The sequence below is a fragment of the Bufo gargarizans genome, chromosome 3 (genome assembly GCF_014858855.1).
Source record: "Bufo gargarizans isolate SCDJY-AF-19 chromosome 3, ASM1485885v1, whole genome shotgun sequence".
Classification (NCBI taxonomy): Eukaryota; Metazoa; Chordata; class Amphibia; order Anura; family Bufonidae; genus Bufo; species Bufo gargarizans.
In genome coordinates, this window is record NC_058082.1 from 445,636,737 (window position 1) to 445,653,631 (window position 16,895).

The window sequence follows — 16,895 nt, forward strand, 5'->3', positions numbered from 1 at the left end:
GCTAAAAACATGAGTAGTAGTTTCCCACATATTTTGCATTCATATATACAGAAGTATGATAAATATATATATAGCTATAGATATAGGTATATATATATATATATATATATATAAAACAAGGAAAGACACCGCAGCACATCCGTAGGTGAAATATTGTGGATCTTTATTCACCCTTGCGACGTTTCAGTCCTCTTACTGGGACTATTTTCAAGCAATGCATCATACAAAAGTGTGGGTATTTATGTGATCAAATCAAATTAATATCCATAAGTGGTGATTAACAACATGTATAAATATACAGCAAAATACCTCATATATAAATGAGAAAAATACATTGTGTCTGGAAAACCGTATGGTCAGTCCAGATATCCATATAAAACACATCTAGTATTGTGATTTATCAGAAAACATGACATAATTTACAAATGATAATTAACAGGAGTTATACTCATCACCTGTGAAAGTATAAGTGTGGGCAGGGCCAACGAGGAATCAGGTGGGCTCAATGGCTGGCGGATACACTATTGCGGCTTCTCCACATGGATACGGCGTCCCGGAACTAAAGCTGCGCATGTCCATGATCTCACTTCCGGAATAATCACATGAACTCCTTGCGTAAGGATAAGACTGTATCTGCGCATGTCCGTGAGGTCATCCCCAGAGCAATCACATGACCTCGTGCAGAGACATCACATGATCGCCTGCGGAGACGTCATCGGACAGATCGCATAACAGTCTGTTATTGTAAATCTTCTAATGTAGAAGCAGGCGTATTAAATCAGTATAGATGAGGAGTATTGGCTTATATAATCAGGATATGACACCCCGGGTAAAATATCGGGTGACATGCTATCTTACGATGCGCTGTCATCCGAAAGTTATGAAAAGAGAAGGGGGAGAGCAGCGGCAGCCGCTATCTTCCCTTCTCTCTCATTATGTGATAACCCTATCAGGGGAAAATTATCCTGTATTGCCATAAAAATAACGCTTGCCAAACATATGTTTTCAAAGAGACTGACAAAGTCTAATAAGTATGCAGCTGTCACGGAAAAAGTCGTACATTTTCTAGAGTATCCACCCTCCTGTTGAGCGAACCCTGTCCTCCGTGGGTCCTATAAGTGATAAAGAATAAAAAAATACATTATCCAAATGTATTTAATAATAAAAAACAGATTCTTCAATATATGGGTCAACAAGGACAGGACAGTCGGAGATCATACGAATAGCCAAGGCTTATATTCGACATTCAAACCCCCCGGTTTAACCGTTTGTAATTTAAAAATCCATTCGGATTCACGCTTTTTTAACATTTTGATGCGGTTTCCGCCAGTTCGCGGTAATGGGACATGATCATAAATTTTAGATCACTTTCAACATGACCCATATCCGCAAAGTGATGCGAGACAGGCTGTATTGCCATGTTTTTGGCGGTGCTTATGCCTCACCTTTCCTCTCACTAGCTTCCCAACTAGGAAACACACAGCATACAACTTCTCTCTGTTATTAATGATTTATTATATGAATACTTAGGTCACTATACAGTTTTCTAGAGTATACAGTGAAATCGTGGATAAATCAATCATAGAGTAAGAATCAATACATTACCGGATATTGCATCATCACTCCATATCGGGGGACCAGCGATTCATCAGGAGGCAGCGCATACACATCACACGGCTCGTCAGCAGTGGAACAGTCCCAACCAAATGGGAAAGATCCTCTGCCTATATGCCCATAACTCCACCCATCATCTTGTTGCATCCTGGGGATGCTCAGTCATGAGCTTCATTATGATTGGATGGCTTGTAGCCATTTCCTCATGAACAGCACTAGTTATAGTTAAGTACTGTTTGTGCGCGCTTACTATTACGCGCATTGCAACATACTATTATATAAGAGTATCACGTTCTACGCATGCTCAGTACTCTGTTTTCAACGGGCGGTGTCCCTATGAACCAATTGTATGATTGCTGGTATGAGCTATTTTTCGTTATCAGTAGATGATTACAGTTCCCACAACATGTCTTTATGAACTGCAGTAACCTAATGTTCTTGTAGAATGGTTTCTTATGAGACGATCAGCATTACCTAAGATGTAAAAGGAATTCCTGTCTACCTATCCTTTATATAACTATGGGGGGCCCTTTTCCTATAGCCCTCCAGTCATACACACATTCGTATCAGATTTACATCACATTCGGTCCTTAATGCTGACCGTTGGTATAGGAAACCATTATCATTTTTCGTTTTTTACAACATATACCGTAGGCTACATAACAATTCCAAATAGATAGTACAATTACTACTATCATGACTACCAACAAGGGGTGAACCACCCAATCCATGGTAGTCCTGGCTGATGGGGAATACCCCATGAATATGTCCCACCAATGATGGGATGTAGCGTCCGCTATGGCGGATCCTACTTTTACTATTTTATCAGACACTACCGTAGTAAAGAGCTTGTGTCCCGTGATACTCCTGTTCAAATTTGTAATTGCTTTCAGTCTAGTCAAATTTAGATCCCAATTAGGGACTTCTAAAGCCGTGTCTTGCCATAACACCTTGGTGCTTAGCTCATTATCTGGATTTAACATAAAAGTTTCATTTTCCCATTGAATAACCGTGATGTTGTGTATGCATCCTGCAAAAGGCACCCTCATTTTAGGGACCACCTGACGATCTGTCACTACGCATATCACCTGGGGTGCTACTTCAACCATCCATCGGTATGACGTAGGCATTATGGTCCACTCGCATTTATTTACAGTGTTCTGTAACAAGCAAGGCTCATATACAGCAGACTGTAACTTACAGATTTTACCTTCAAGAGTGTCATCACAGAAAGTTAAATCATGTGTGCTATTATTGCTATCAATTACTTGTCCATAAAATGTAGGTACCCAAAAATGTTGATTACCTTCTGGGCCCATTAACATTGGTAATACTACAAACTTACACATTATACTACTTTTAGTCACATTGTAGTAGACCAATTTACCGGTACAGGACGTATCATTACACCTTATTTTAGGCGCTTTGATGTCCAGCCAGTGTTTTTCCCTTACAAAAGAGTTAAACACGGTCCTCCAAACTTCCTCATTCCCCGTCAACAACATGGTTTGGAACAACCCTTTCTGTTGTTGCTGCTGTAGGGGTTGCAAAGAACAAATGCAGAGTCAATTGGCTTCACATGTAACACTGTCCTGTTTCCTGGTTTTAGAATAGTTTCTCCATCCCCACGTCCAATTTCTGGATTCAGCCAGGCTCAGCTTGTGTCCGGGTGTATTACCGTCTGCGTAGGATGCCAACCACACGATACCAAGGAGACCAAGGGCGATGCCACAATGTCTTAGTGGATTCTGTAAGTCAAGAATACAGCATTATTCCCTTAAGTAGCATTTTTCCTGTGGGATATATTCCCACTTCTCTACTCCAGGCCTCATCACGAGTAGAGTACGGTCCTTGCCAACCGCTATTACTTCAGCAGGTGACGGAGGTCCGTTTACATCTTGAATCCAAATCTTAGCACCTACACTAATTTCATTAGTGGATCCAAATCCTTTCTGTCCCCTCACAGTTAGTTCCTTGGGGGCTGTTGTTTCTTTTATCTGTGCTATATATATTGGGATTAATAGCAATTGTGCCACCCTATCTCCTTTTGATATTATAGCATCCATTTTACCCAGATTTATGAGGACAACTTTGACTTCTCCTTGGTAGTCTTCATCAATTACCCCTCCAACCACTATTAAACTTTTTAGAGCATAACTGGATCTAGTGGCCAACTGTCCATAATGTCCTGAGGGAATTTTTACCCCGATTCCAGTAGGAATTATCTTAGTGACTCCTGGACTTACTACCGTCACCTCCAGTGAGTGCAAGTCCAACCCTGCAGATTTTGATGTTCCCCTAAAAGGGACCTGAGCTTCTTCATTAAATTTTCCAATATTCAATAGATTCTATAGTTAATTTACCTATAGTAAGACTTGGCGTCAACATTCTCATTAAAGGTGTAGTGGATTCTGTTAGTGGTCTATTATTGAGCGACTGAAGGGCCGAGGAAAGATTATCTCTCCATTGCCCGTATTTACCATCTGAGGTCATTTTTTTTCAATGCTCCTTTGAGCAACCCATTCATTCGCTCAATGAGACCAGCAGCCTGTGGGTAATAGGGCATGTGATATACCCATTCAATGTTGTTTTCTAAAGCAAACTGTTTTATTTCCTTCCCTGTAAAATGAGACCCATTATCTGTTTGTATGACCTGCTTGATCATGTCTCCTGTTAGTGGAATACCTCTCTCCTGCGCCCACCTGTAAGTGGCCTTTTCTCCAAGATGTCTACTTTTTTGGTGAGCCCAAACGGCTGTACCTTCCAGCCATGACTCAGTCTCTCTATCCTCTGACTTGGATATAGTGGATATGGCCGTTGCCGCATCTGCTTGGGAATTAAACAAACGTTCAAGAGAGTCTATCGGCATATGAGCATCAACATGGAAAACAGTAGTGTTAGTTCTATCTCCTCTATTTCCTGCCAAATTTGTTTTCCCCAGATTTCCTTTCCATGTATAACCCAATCATGTTTTTTCCAGCCCATTAACCAAGTAGCCAAGCCATTAGCTACCGACCATGAGTCTGTGAAAATATGACATTGATCTCCCTGTTCTTTTTTCAGGGCAAGGAAAACAGCCATGAGTTCCGCATATTGACTACTCATGCCATCCCCTTCTGCTGTGAGTGTAGCAGACAACCGAGGGTTGTATGCCACACTCTTACCCTATTTTTTTCCCTTATTTCCGGTCCTAAGGTAGTTTTTTCCTTCCTACGTAGCACCGGAAATGCCTTAGCAGATGGGGGATCCATCACTGGATCAGGACAATCAGGACCATCGGGACAATCATCCCAATCATCCGAGTCTGAATCCCAGATATCCCCATCCCATCTACTAGGGTCCCGATCCACACTAGCGGCAGCTATATGTTTATAAACTTTATTCTTGTTAATCCTACCCCTTCTTTTCTTATATTTATTCGCCGCTATGTATACAGCAGAGTTCTCTGCTATAGTCTGATAGTGGGTCAACTTGTCTTTCAACAGTTTTCCACTACATTCCAACATCAGAGCACGCCCCTCGGCTTCCAACGGAGCCTGTTCCGCGCGCCTCTGATCTTGAATTGCCTTCTGCAATCGCTGTGCACTCCACGATATGCAGATGCCAACACCCAGCTCCTTCGAGCCAGGGTAACTGCATCACCAGCTTTCGCTGGGAGTTTCTCAAGTACTTGAACTACATCCACCGGATTTGATTCTTTTAACTGTTTATTCCATGATTCCGCTAACCCGTGACCAGCTAATTCTGTTGCTATTATATTATAGGGAGCCTCGGTCCAGCCGGGGATCTCCACGGGTTCTTTCTGGGATTTGGCCTTTTTCTTAAACATACTGTTATATTTTTGGCTTTTTGCCAAAATGGGTGGGGCTGTGCTCAGAGGTGTCCCTTGTTACTTGGAACGTTTTAAGACAACCTCCGACAGATAAATTGTTTTTAGTTTCCAAGATATTTTGCTTTGAAACTGGAAAGGAGGAGCTTCCTACTCCTGTCTTAATCTAATCGGTGCATTACCGGATGATTTGTTCAGATACCAAGTTTCAAGTCAAAATATCCTTCAGGGGCAATTTTACGAGCTTATGTATCAATTGCCCCTTACTTCTGGCAACATGCCAAATTTCTACAAATTACTCCCCTGGATTCCCCTGCCCCAAACAATATGTTATAAAAGGTCAAATCCCATCCTCGTCGCCAATTAATGTATTGCCATGTTTTTGGCGGTGCTTATGCCTCACCTTTCCTCTCACTAGCTTCCCAACTAGGAAACACACAGCATACAACTTCTCTCTGTTATTAATGATTTATTATATGAATACTTAGGTCACTATACAGTTTTCTAGAGTATACAGTGAAATCGTGGATAAATCAATCATAGAGTAAGAATCAATACATTACCGGATATTGCATCATCACTCCATATCGGGGGACCAGCGATTCATCAGGAGGCAGCGCATACACATCACACGGCTCGTCAGCAGTGGAACAGTCCCAACCAAATGGGAAAGATCCTCTGCCTATATGCCCATAACTCCACCCATCATCTTGTTGCATCCTGGGGATGCTCAGTCATGAGCTTCATTATGATTGGATGGCTTGTAGCCATTTCCTCATGAACAGCACTAGTTATAGTTAAGTACTGTTTGTGCGCGCTTACTATTACGCGCATTGCAACATACTATTATATAAGAGTATCACGTTCTACGCATGCTCAGTACTCTGTTTTCAACGGGCGGTGTCCCTATGAACCAATTGTATGATTGCTGGTATGAGCTATTTTTCGTTATCAGTAGATGATTACAGTTCCCACAACATGTCTTTATGAACTGCAGTAACCTAATGTTCTTGTAGAATGGTTTCTTATGAGACGATCAGCATTACCTAAGATGTAAAAGGAATTCCTGTCTACCTATCCTTTATATAACTATGGGGGGCCCTTTTCCTATAGCCCTCCAGTCATACACACATTCGTATCAGATTTACATCACACAGGCAGATCCATTCGTTTCTTGCGTATTGAAAAACTGTGTTGATTAAAACGGGACTTGAAATCACAAGTGGTTTCACCCACATACAATAACTTGCATGGGCACCACAACACATAAATTATAAAACTTGAGTCACAGGTCAAAAAGAATTTGATGGGATAAATAACCCCTGTGCGGGGATGAGTGAAGTCACGCCCCTTCACCATGTATTTACAATTTACACAGTGGAGGCACGGGTAACTGCCAGTTTTTTTAGGAGCCAAAAGTAATTGACGTGTGCTCTTTTGTGGGCCTATGTCATTTTTTACAAGCTTATCTTTTAAATTACGGACTCTCTTGTAAGACATAATTGGTCGGGTAGAAAATTCTGGAATGTTCCTGTGTTCTGTACTCAGAATCGGCCAGTGTTTGTTGACAATCTTACTAATGTAAGGGCTTAATTCACTGAAAGTGGATACAAAAGGTATTTTGTGGGCTTGGTCCTTTTTAGTGCCCTGAAACAATTCGCTTCTGTCTTTTTGATTAATACGTTTCAGTTGTTGTTGTAATATAGTAGTCGGGTATTCTCTTTCTTTGAAACATTGTGTCATATTGTCAAGAGTTTTATCTAATGAGGTGGGATCACTGATTATTCTTTTTGCTCTAATGAACTGACTATATGGTAGTGACCGCACCATCGTCCGAGGGTGAGCACTGTCAAACCTCAGGGCGGTGTTGCGGTCAGTCGATTTAGTATAAATCTCAGTACTCAACACATTTCCCAAGGGTCGAACACTGACATCCAAAAAATGTATTGTACTTTCAGAGTACTCCAACGTGAATTGTATATCGGGGATCAGGCTGTTCAAAAAGTTATGGAACAATTGTAGCTCCAATGCTGAACCCGTCCAGATGACAAAAATATCGTCTATGTATCGCCACCACCTCAGCACATGGCTGAAGTGGTGGGATACATAGACGTAATGCTCCTCCAAATAGGAGACGACCATGTTGGCGTAAGTGGGGGCCACATTCGTCCCCATGGCCGTCCCCCTAATTTGCATATAATAATCGTCTCCAAAAAGAAAATAATTATTATATAAAATCATTTGTAGCAGAGCCAGAAAAAAGGTTTGTGCCTCTGTGGTGTAGTCAGACTTTTCCAAAGCCGATTTTACCACGGTCATGCCCAAGTCATGCTGGATCGAAGTATACAGACTGACGATGTCGAAGGAGGCCAAAATGGCATCCTCCGGCATCGTCACGTCTGCCAATTTTAACAAAAAGTCAGTTGTGTCTTTCAAGTAAGATTGAGAATTGACCACATAGGTCTGTAGAACTTTGTCTAGAAAAATAGAAGCATTACTGAGTAAGGAGCCACGGCCGGAGACGATCGGTCTACCCGGCGGGCACTGAAGATTTTTGTGAATTTTTGGTAATAAATACAGTATTGGGGTAACCGGATAATCTATCAATAAGAACTCACTCAGTTGGTCATCTATGAGGCCCATTTGTGTATATCTGCTAACAAGTGACTTTAATTCTCGCTGTATGTCAAATTTGGGGTCCCTTTGGAGTTTTGTATACACAGCAGTGTCAGATAACTGGCGGGTAGCTTCAGCTAAATACATAGAAGTATCCATGACCACTATCGCACCACCCTTATCAGCAGGTTTGATGGTGAGAGAGTGGTCATGGATTAACTGATCAAGTGCTTCTAAATCCTGTTTGGTCACATTTGGATGTTGAATGTGATCAAAGAGGCCCGAATGTTTCAACTCCTGTATGTCACTCAACACAGCATCTGAAAATACCTCAAAAGCTTTAGAGGATATTTGTGGAGAAAAATCTTTTGTCACACGTAATCCCCAATTAGACAAACATAATTCATGCATAGATACAGTAGTAGTCTTCTGTACATCCTGAAAATGAATCCTCAATTTGATCAATCTAAAGAAATATAATAAATCAGCTTCCAGTTCGTACCAATTGATAGCACTAGCCGGACAAAAATTCAGGCCCTTTTCAAGCAATTGTAATTGTGTCAAAGTCAACACATGAGAAGAAATATTTACCACTGTCCGTTCGATCAAATGTTGATCTTTCGCAGGGTTTTCTGACTTCTTGTCTTTATGGTATCTATTTCTACGCCGGCCGCCCCTTCTTGTGGTTTTCTTGTGTTGGTAAGTTGAGGTCCTAAAAAAGTGGCGGAATTATTGGTGTTTAGATGATCTAAACACCAATAATTCCGCCACTTTTTTAGGACCTCAACTTACCAACACAAGAAAACCACAAGAAGGGGCGGCCGGCGTAGAAATAGATACCGTAAAGACAAGAAGTCAGAAAACCCTGCGAAAGATCAACATTTGATCGAACGGACAGTGGTAAATATTTCTTCTCATGTGTTGACTTTGACACAATTACAATTGCTTGAAAAGGGCCTGAATTTTTGTCCGGCTAGTGCTATCAATTGGTACGAACTGGAAGCTGATTTATTATATTTCTTTAGATTGATCAAATTGAGGATTCATTTTCAGGATGTACAGAAGACTACTACTGTATCTATGCATGAATTATGTTTGTCTAATTGGGGATTACGTGTGACAAAAGATTTTTCTCCACAAATATCCTCTAAAGCTTTTGAGGTATTTTCAGATGCTGTGTTGAGTGACATACAGGAGTTGAAACATTCGGGCCTCTTTGATCACATTCAACATCCATATGTGACCTAACAGGATTTAGAAGCACTTGATCAGTTAATCCATGACCACTCTCTCACCATCAAACCTGCTGATAAGGGTGGTGCGATAGTGGTCATGGATACTTCTATGTATTTAGCTGAAGCTACCCGCCAGTTATCTGACACTGCTGTGTATACAAAACTCCAAAGGGACCCCAAATTTGACATACAGCGAGAATTAAAGTCACTTGTTAGCAGATATACACAAATGGGCCTCATAGATGACCAACTGAGTGAGTTCTTACTGATAGATTATCCGGTTACCCCAATACTGTATTTATTACCAAAAATTCACAAAAATCTTCAGTGCCCGCCGGGTAGACCGATCGTCTCCGGCCGAGGCTCCTTACTCAGTAATGCTTCTATTTTTCTAGACAAAGTTCTACAGACCTATGTGGTCAATTCTCAATCTTACTTGAAAGACACAACTGACTTTTTGTTAAAATTGGCAGACGTGACGATGCCGGAGGATGCCATTTTGGCCTCCTTCGACATCGTCAGTCTGTATACTTCGATCCAGCATGACTTGGGCATGACCGTGGTAAAATCGGCTTTGGAAAAGTCTGACTACACCACAGAGGCACAAACCTTTTTTCTGGCTCTGCTACAAATGATTTTATATAATAATTATTTTCTTTTTGGAGACGATTATTATATGCAAATTAGGGGGACGGCCATGGGGACGAATGTGGCCCCCACTTACGCCAACATGGTCGTCTCCTATTTGGAGGAGCATTACGTCTATGTATCCCACCACTTCAGCCATGTGCTGAAGTGGTGGCGATACATAGACGATATTTTTGTCATCTGGACGGGTTCAGCATTGGAGCTACAATTGTTCCATAACTTTTTGAACAGCCTGATCCCCGATATACAATTCACGTTGGAGTACTCTGAAAGTACAATACATTTTTTGGATGTCAGTGTTCGACGCTTGGGAAATGTGTTGAGTACTGAGATTTATACTAAATCGACTGACCGCAACACCGCCCTGAGGTTTGACAGTGCTCACCCTCGGACGATGGTGCGGTCACTACCATATAGTCAGTTCATTAGAGCAAAAAGAATAATCAGTGATCCCACCTCATTAGATAAAACTCTTGACAATATGACACAATGTTTCAAAGAAAGAGAATACCCGACTACTATATTACAACAACAACTGAAACGTATTAATCAAAAAGACAGAAGCGAATTGTTTCAGGGCACTAAAAAGGACCAAGCCCACAAAATACCTTTTGTATCCACTTTCAGTGAATTAAGCCCTTACATTAGTAAGATTGTCAACAAACACTGGCCGATTCTGAGTACAGAACACAGGAACATTCCAGAATTTTCTACCCGACCAATTATGTCTTACAAGAGAGTCCGTAATTTAAAAGATAAGCTTGTAAAAAATGACATAGGCCCACAAAAGAGCACACGTCAATTACTTTTGGCTCCTAAAAAAACTGGCAGTTACCCGTGCCTCCACTGTGTAAATTGTAAATACATGGTGAAGGGGCGTGACTTCACTCATCCCCGCACAGGGGTTATTTATCCCATCAAATTCTTTTTGACCTGTGACTCAAGTTTTATAATTTATGTGTTGTGGTGCCCATGCAAGTTATTGTATGTGGGTGAAACCACTTGTGATTTCAAGTCCCGTTTTAATCAACACCGTTTTTCAATACGCAAGAAACGAATGGATCTGCCTGTCTCGCATCACTTTGCGGATATGGGTCATGTTGAAAGTGATCTAAAACTTATGATCATGTCCCATTACCGCGAACTGGCGGAAACCGCATCAAAATGTTAAAAAAGCGTGAATCCGAATGGATTTTTAAATTACAAACGGTTAAACCGGGGGGTTTGAATGTCGAATATAAGCCTTGGCTATTCATATGATCTTCGACTGTCCTGTCCTTGTTGACCCATATATTGAAGAATCTGTTTTTTATTATTAAACACATTTGGATAATGTATTTTTTTATTCTTTATCACTTATAGGACCCACGGAGGACAGGGTTCGCTCAACAGGAGGGTGGATACTCTAGAAAATGTACGACTTTTCCCGTGACAGCTGCATACTTATTAGACTTTGTCAGTCTCTTTGAAAACATATGTTTGGCAAGTGTTATTTTTATGGCAATACAGGATAATTTTCACCTGATAGGGTTATCACATAATGAGAGAGAAGGGAGGATAGCGGCTGCCGCTGCTCTCCCCCTTCTCTTTTCATAACTTTCGGATGACAGCGCATCGTAAGATAGCATGTCACCCGATATTTTACCTGGGGTGTCATATCCTGATTATATAAGCCAATACTCCTCATCTATACTGATTTAATACGCCTGCTTCTACATTAGAAGATTTACTATAACAGACTGTTATGCGATCTGTCGGATGACGTCTCCGCAGGCGATCATGTGATGTCTCTGCACGAGGTCATGTGATTGCTCTGGGGATGACCTCACGGACATGCGCAGATACAGTCTTATCCTTACGCAAGGAGTTCATGTGATTATTCCGGAAGTGAGATCATGGACATGCGCAGCTTTAGTTCCGGGACGCCGTATCCATGCGGAGAACCGCAATAGTGTATCCGCCAGCCATTGAGCCCACCTGATTCCTCGTCGGCCCTGCCCACACTTATACTTTCACAGGTGATGAGTATAACTCCTGTTAATTATCATTTGTAAATTATGTCATGTTTTCTGATAAATCACAATACTAGATGTGTTTTATATGGATATCTGGACTGACCATACGGTTTTCCAGACACAATGTATTTTTCTCATTTATATATGAGGTATTTTGCTGTATATTTATACATGTTGTTAATCACCACTTATGGATATTAATTTGATTTGATCACATAAATATCCACACTTTTGTATGATGCATTGCTTGAAAATAGTCCCAGTAAGAGGACTAAAACGTCGCAAGGGTGAATAAAGATCCACAATATTTCACCTACGGATGTGCTGCGGTGTCTTTCCTTGTTTTATATCATACACCCTGGTAAGGTGTTTTCACCGCTGGCACCCATCGGTTTGATACTAGGTGTGCTGCCCTGATTCTACACAGTATATATATATATATATATATATATATATATATATATATATATAGATAGATATAGATTTTTTTATTTATTTTTAGTAATTACACATTTATTTTGTGCCATACATTTTTTTGCAATTACTAAAAAAAAATATTAATTTAATTTTAGCCTCTATTTCTGAAATGTTTCTGCCAGGAATTGAACTCACAAGCATCTCCATTAGAGACATGAACCTTAACCACTACACTATATAGACACATGTTAATGTGCACTGAAATATAAAATGATACTTCTGCTGTATAGGAATTCTTACTACATGACAAACTACTATGAGGTTTTTCTGACACAGTGTATCATTCATCTTAATAGCTGATTGGTTAAGGTCCTTGCCTCTAATGTAGAAGGTTGTGAGTTCAAATCCCGTAAGATACTTTTCAGAAATAGAGGCTAAATTAGATTTAAATACACTAGGTGTCCCCAAGCACTGACTCCATATGTGGACATAGCTATATATGGAGTCATAGCAGGGACTCCTAAGCTGCAAACTCACACTGGGGGATTCCCTCACTGTACAGTGATCTTCTGCATAGACCTCAGTGGGACCCGGCGCCCTCCCCTCTTCAGAGCAGGGGGTGCCTGGTTTAACCACCTCCGGACCGCCTAACACAGATGTGCGGTCCGGAGGTGGCGGCCCTGAGCAGAGTCACGCATATATGCGTCATCTCGCGAGGGCCGGGATTTCCTGTGAAGGCGCGCGCGCTCACAGGAACGGAAGGTAAGCGAGTGGATCTCCAGCCTGCCAGCGGCGATCACTCGCTGGCAGGCTGGAGATCCGAATTTTTTAACCCCTAACAGGTATATTAGACGCTGTTTTCATAACAGCGTCTAATATACCTCCTACCTGGTCCTCTGGTGGTCCCTTTTGTTAGGATCGACCACCAGAGGACTCAGGTAGGTCAGTACAGTCGCACCAAACACCACACTACACTACACCCCCCCATCACTTATTAACCCCTTATAAACCCCTGATCACCCATGATCACCCCATATAAACTCCCTGATCACCCCCCTGTCATTGATCACCGCCCTGTCATTGATCACCCCCCTGTCAGGCTCCGTTCAGACGTCCGTATGATTTTTACGGATCCACGGATACATGGATCGGATCCGCAAAACGCATACGGACGTCTAAATGGAGCCTTACAGGGGGGTGATCAATGACAGGCGGGTGATCACCCATATACACTCCCTGATCACCCCCTGTCATTGATCACCCCCCTGTCATTGATCACCCCCCTGTAAGGCTCCATTCAGACGTCCGCATGATTTTTACGGATCCATGGATACATGGATCGGATCCGCAAAACACATGCGGACGTCTGAATGGAGCCTTACAGGGGGTGATCAATGACAGGCCGGTGATCACCCATATACACTCCCTGATCATCCCCCTGTCAGTCATTGATCACCCCCCTGTAAGGCTCCATTCAGACGTCCGCATGTGTTTTGTGGATCCGATCCATGTATCCATGGATCCGTAAAAATCATGCGGACGTCTGAATGGAGCCTTACAGGGGGGTGATCAATGACAGGCGGGTGATCACCCATATACACTCCCTGATCACCCCCTGTCATTGATCACCCCCCTGTAAGGCTCCATTCAGACGTCCGCATGATTTTTACGGATCATGGATACATGGATCGGATCCGCAAAACACATGCGGACGTCTGAATGGAGCCTTACAGGGGGTGATCAATGACAGGCGGGTGATCACCCATATACACTCCCTGATCACCCCCCTGTCATTGATCACCCCCCTGTAAGGCTCCATTCGGACGTCCGCATGTGTTTTGCGGATCCGATCCATGGATCCGTAAAAATTATACGGACGTCTGAATGGAGCCTTACCAGGGGGGTGATCAATGACAGGGGGGTGATCCGGGAGTCTATATGGGTGATTACCCCCCTGTCGTTGATCACCCCCCTGTCATTGATCACCCCCCTGTCATTAATCACCCCCCCCTGTAAGGCTCCATTCAGACATTTTTTTGGGCACAAGTTAGCGGAAATTTTTTGTTTGTTTTTGTTTTTGTTTTTTCTTACTAAGTCTCATATTCTACTAACTTGTGTCAAAAAATAAAATCTCACATGAACTCACCATACCCCTCACGGAATCCAAATGCGTAAACATTTTTAGACATTTATATTCCAGACTTCTTCTCACGCTTTAGGGCCCCTAAAAAGCCAGGGCAGTATAAATACCCCACATGTGACCCCATTTCGGAAACAAGACACCCCAAGGTATTTGCTGAGGGGCATATTGAGTCCATGAAAGATTGAAATTTTTGTCCTAAGTTAGCGGAAAGTGAGACTTTGTGAGAAAAAAACCCAAAAAATCAATTTCCGCTAACTTATGCAAAAAATAAAAAATTTCTATGAACTCGCCAGGCCCCTCATTGGATACCTTGGGGTGTCTTCTTTCCAAAGTGGGGTCACATGTGGGGTATTTATACTGCCCTGGCTTTTTAGGGGCCCGAAAGTGTGAGAAGAAGTCTGGGATCCAAATGTCTAAAAATGCCCTCCTAAAAGGAATTTGGGCCCCTTTGCGCATCTAGGCTGCAAAAAAGTGTCACACATCTGGTATCGCCGTACTCAGGAGAAGTTGGGGAATGTGTTTTGGGGTGTCATTTTACATATACCCATGCTGGGTGAGAAAAATATCTTGGTCAAATGCCAACTTTGTATAAAAAAAATAGGAAAAGTTGTCTTTTGCCAAGATATTTCTCTCACCCAGCATGGTTATATGTAAAATGGAACCCCAAAACACATTCCCCAACTTCTCCTGAGTACGGCAATACCAGATGTGTGACACTTTTTTGCAGCCAAGGTGGGCAAAGGGGCACATATTCCAAAGTGCACCTTTCGGATTTCACAGGCCATTTTTTACAGATTTTGATTGCAAGGTACTTCTTACACATTTGGGCCCCTAAATTGCCAGGGCAGTATAACTACGCCACAAGTGACCCCATTTTGGAAAGAAGACACCCCAAGGTATTCCGTGAGGGGCACAGCGAGTTCCTAGAATTTTTTATTTTTTGTCACAAGTTAGCGGAAAATGATGATTTTTCATTTTTTTTCTTTTTTCCTTACAAAGTCTCATATTCCACTAACTTGCGACAAAAAATAAAAGATTCTAGGAACTCGCCATGCCCCTCACGGAATACCTTGGGGTGTCTTCTTTCCAAAATGGGGTCACTTATGGCGTAGTTATACTGCCCTGGCAATTTAGGGGCCCAAATGTGTGAGAAGAACTTTGCAATCAAAATGTGTAAAAAATGACCGGTGAAATCCAAAAGGTGCACTTTGAAATATGTGCCCCTTTGCCCACCTTGGCAGCAAAAAAGTGTCACACATCTGGTATCGCCGTACTCAGGAGAAGTTGGGGAATGTGTTTTGGGGTGTCATTTTACATATACCCATGCTGGGTGAGAAAAATATCTTGGTCAAATGCCAACTTTGTATAAAAAAATGGGAAAAGTTGTCTTTTGCCAAGATATTTCTCTCATCCAGCATGGGTATATGTAAAATGACACCCCAAAACACATTTCCCAACTTCTCCTGAGTACGGCGATACCAGATGTGTCACACTTTTTTGCTGCCAAGGTGGGCAAAGGGGCACATATTCCAAAGTGCACCTTTCAGATTTTGCAGGCCATTTTTTACACATTTTGATTGCAAGGTACTTCTCACACATTTGGGCCCCTAAATTGCCAGGGCAGTATAACTACGCCACAAGTGACCCCATTTTGGAAAGAAGACACCCCAAGGTATTCTGTGAGGGGCATGGCGAGTTCCTAGAATTTTTTATTTTTTGTCGCAAGTTAGTGGAATATGAGACTTTGTAAGGAAAAAAGAGAAAAAAAAAAAATCATCATTTTCCGCTAACTTGTGACAAAAAATAAAAAATTCTAGAAACTCGCCATGCCCCTCACGGAATACCTTGGGGTGTCTTCTTTCCAAAATGGGGTCACTTGTGGCGTAGTTATACTGCCCTGGCAATTTAGGGGCCCAAATGTGTGAGAAGTACCTTGCAATCAAAATGTGTAAAAAATGGCCTGCAAAATCTGAAAGGTGCACTTTGGAATATGTGCCCCTTTGCCCACCTTGGCAGCATAAAAGTGTGACACATCTGGTATCGCCGTACTCAGGAGAAGTTGGGGAATGTGTTTTGGGGTGTCATTTTACATATACCCATGCTGGATGAGAGAAATATCTTGGCAAAAGACAACTTTTCCCATTTTTTTATACAAAGTTGGCATTTGACCAAGATATTTTTCTCACCCAGCATGGGTATATGTAAAATGACACCCCAAAACACATTCCCCAACTTCTCCTGAGTACGGCGATACCAGATGTGTGACACTTTTTTGCTGCCAAGGTGGGCAAAGGGGCACATATTTCAAAGTGCACCTTTTGGATTTCACCGGTCATTTTTTACACATTTTGATTGCAAAGTTCTTCTCACACATTTGG

General features: G+C 42.0%; 1 protein-coding gene across 4 annotated transcripts; it reads right to left on the reverse strand.

The window, feature by feature from the left end:
- Nucleotides 1–1,494: 1,494 nt before the first annotated feature.
- Nucleotides 1,495–6,590, reverse strand: LOC122930271. Of its 4 annotated transcripts, XM_044283517.1 has the most exons (3): nt 6,007–6,590; nt 4,317–4,440; nt 1,495–3,362 (listed from the first exon to the last, which is right to left on the reverse strand). In XM_044283517.1, exon 3 carries the CDS (start codon nt 3,117–3,119, stop codon nt 2,205–2,207), a length of 915 nt encoding a protein of 304 aa, XP_044139452.1. In that variant the 5' UTR covers nt 3,120–3,362; nt 4,317–4,440; nt 6,007–6,590; the 3' UTR covers nt 1,495–2,204. The 4 variants fall into 4 exon arrangements, with proteins under 4 accessions (XP_044139452.1, XP_044139453.1, XP_044139451.1 ...); XM_044283518.1 differs by lacking the exon at nt 4,317–4,440; XM_044283516.1 differs by having other exon boundaries at nt 1,495–4,440.
- Between the last annotated feature and the right edge of the window lie 10,305 nt (nt 6,591–16,895).

Excerpts from the sequence above, each read along its gene's own strand:
- LOC122930271 (XM_044283518.1), bottom strand. The coding sequence starts at position 3,119 with ATGTTGTTGACGGGGAATGAGGAAGTTTGGAGGACCGTGTTTAACTCT.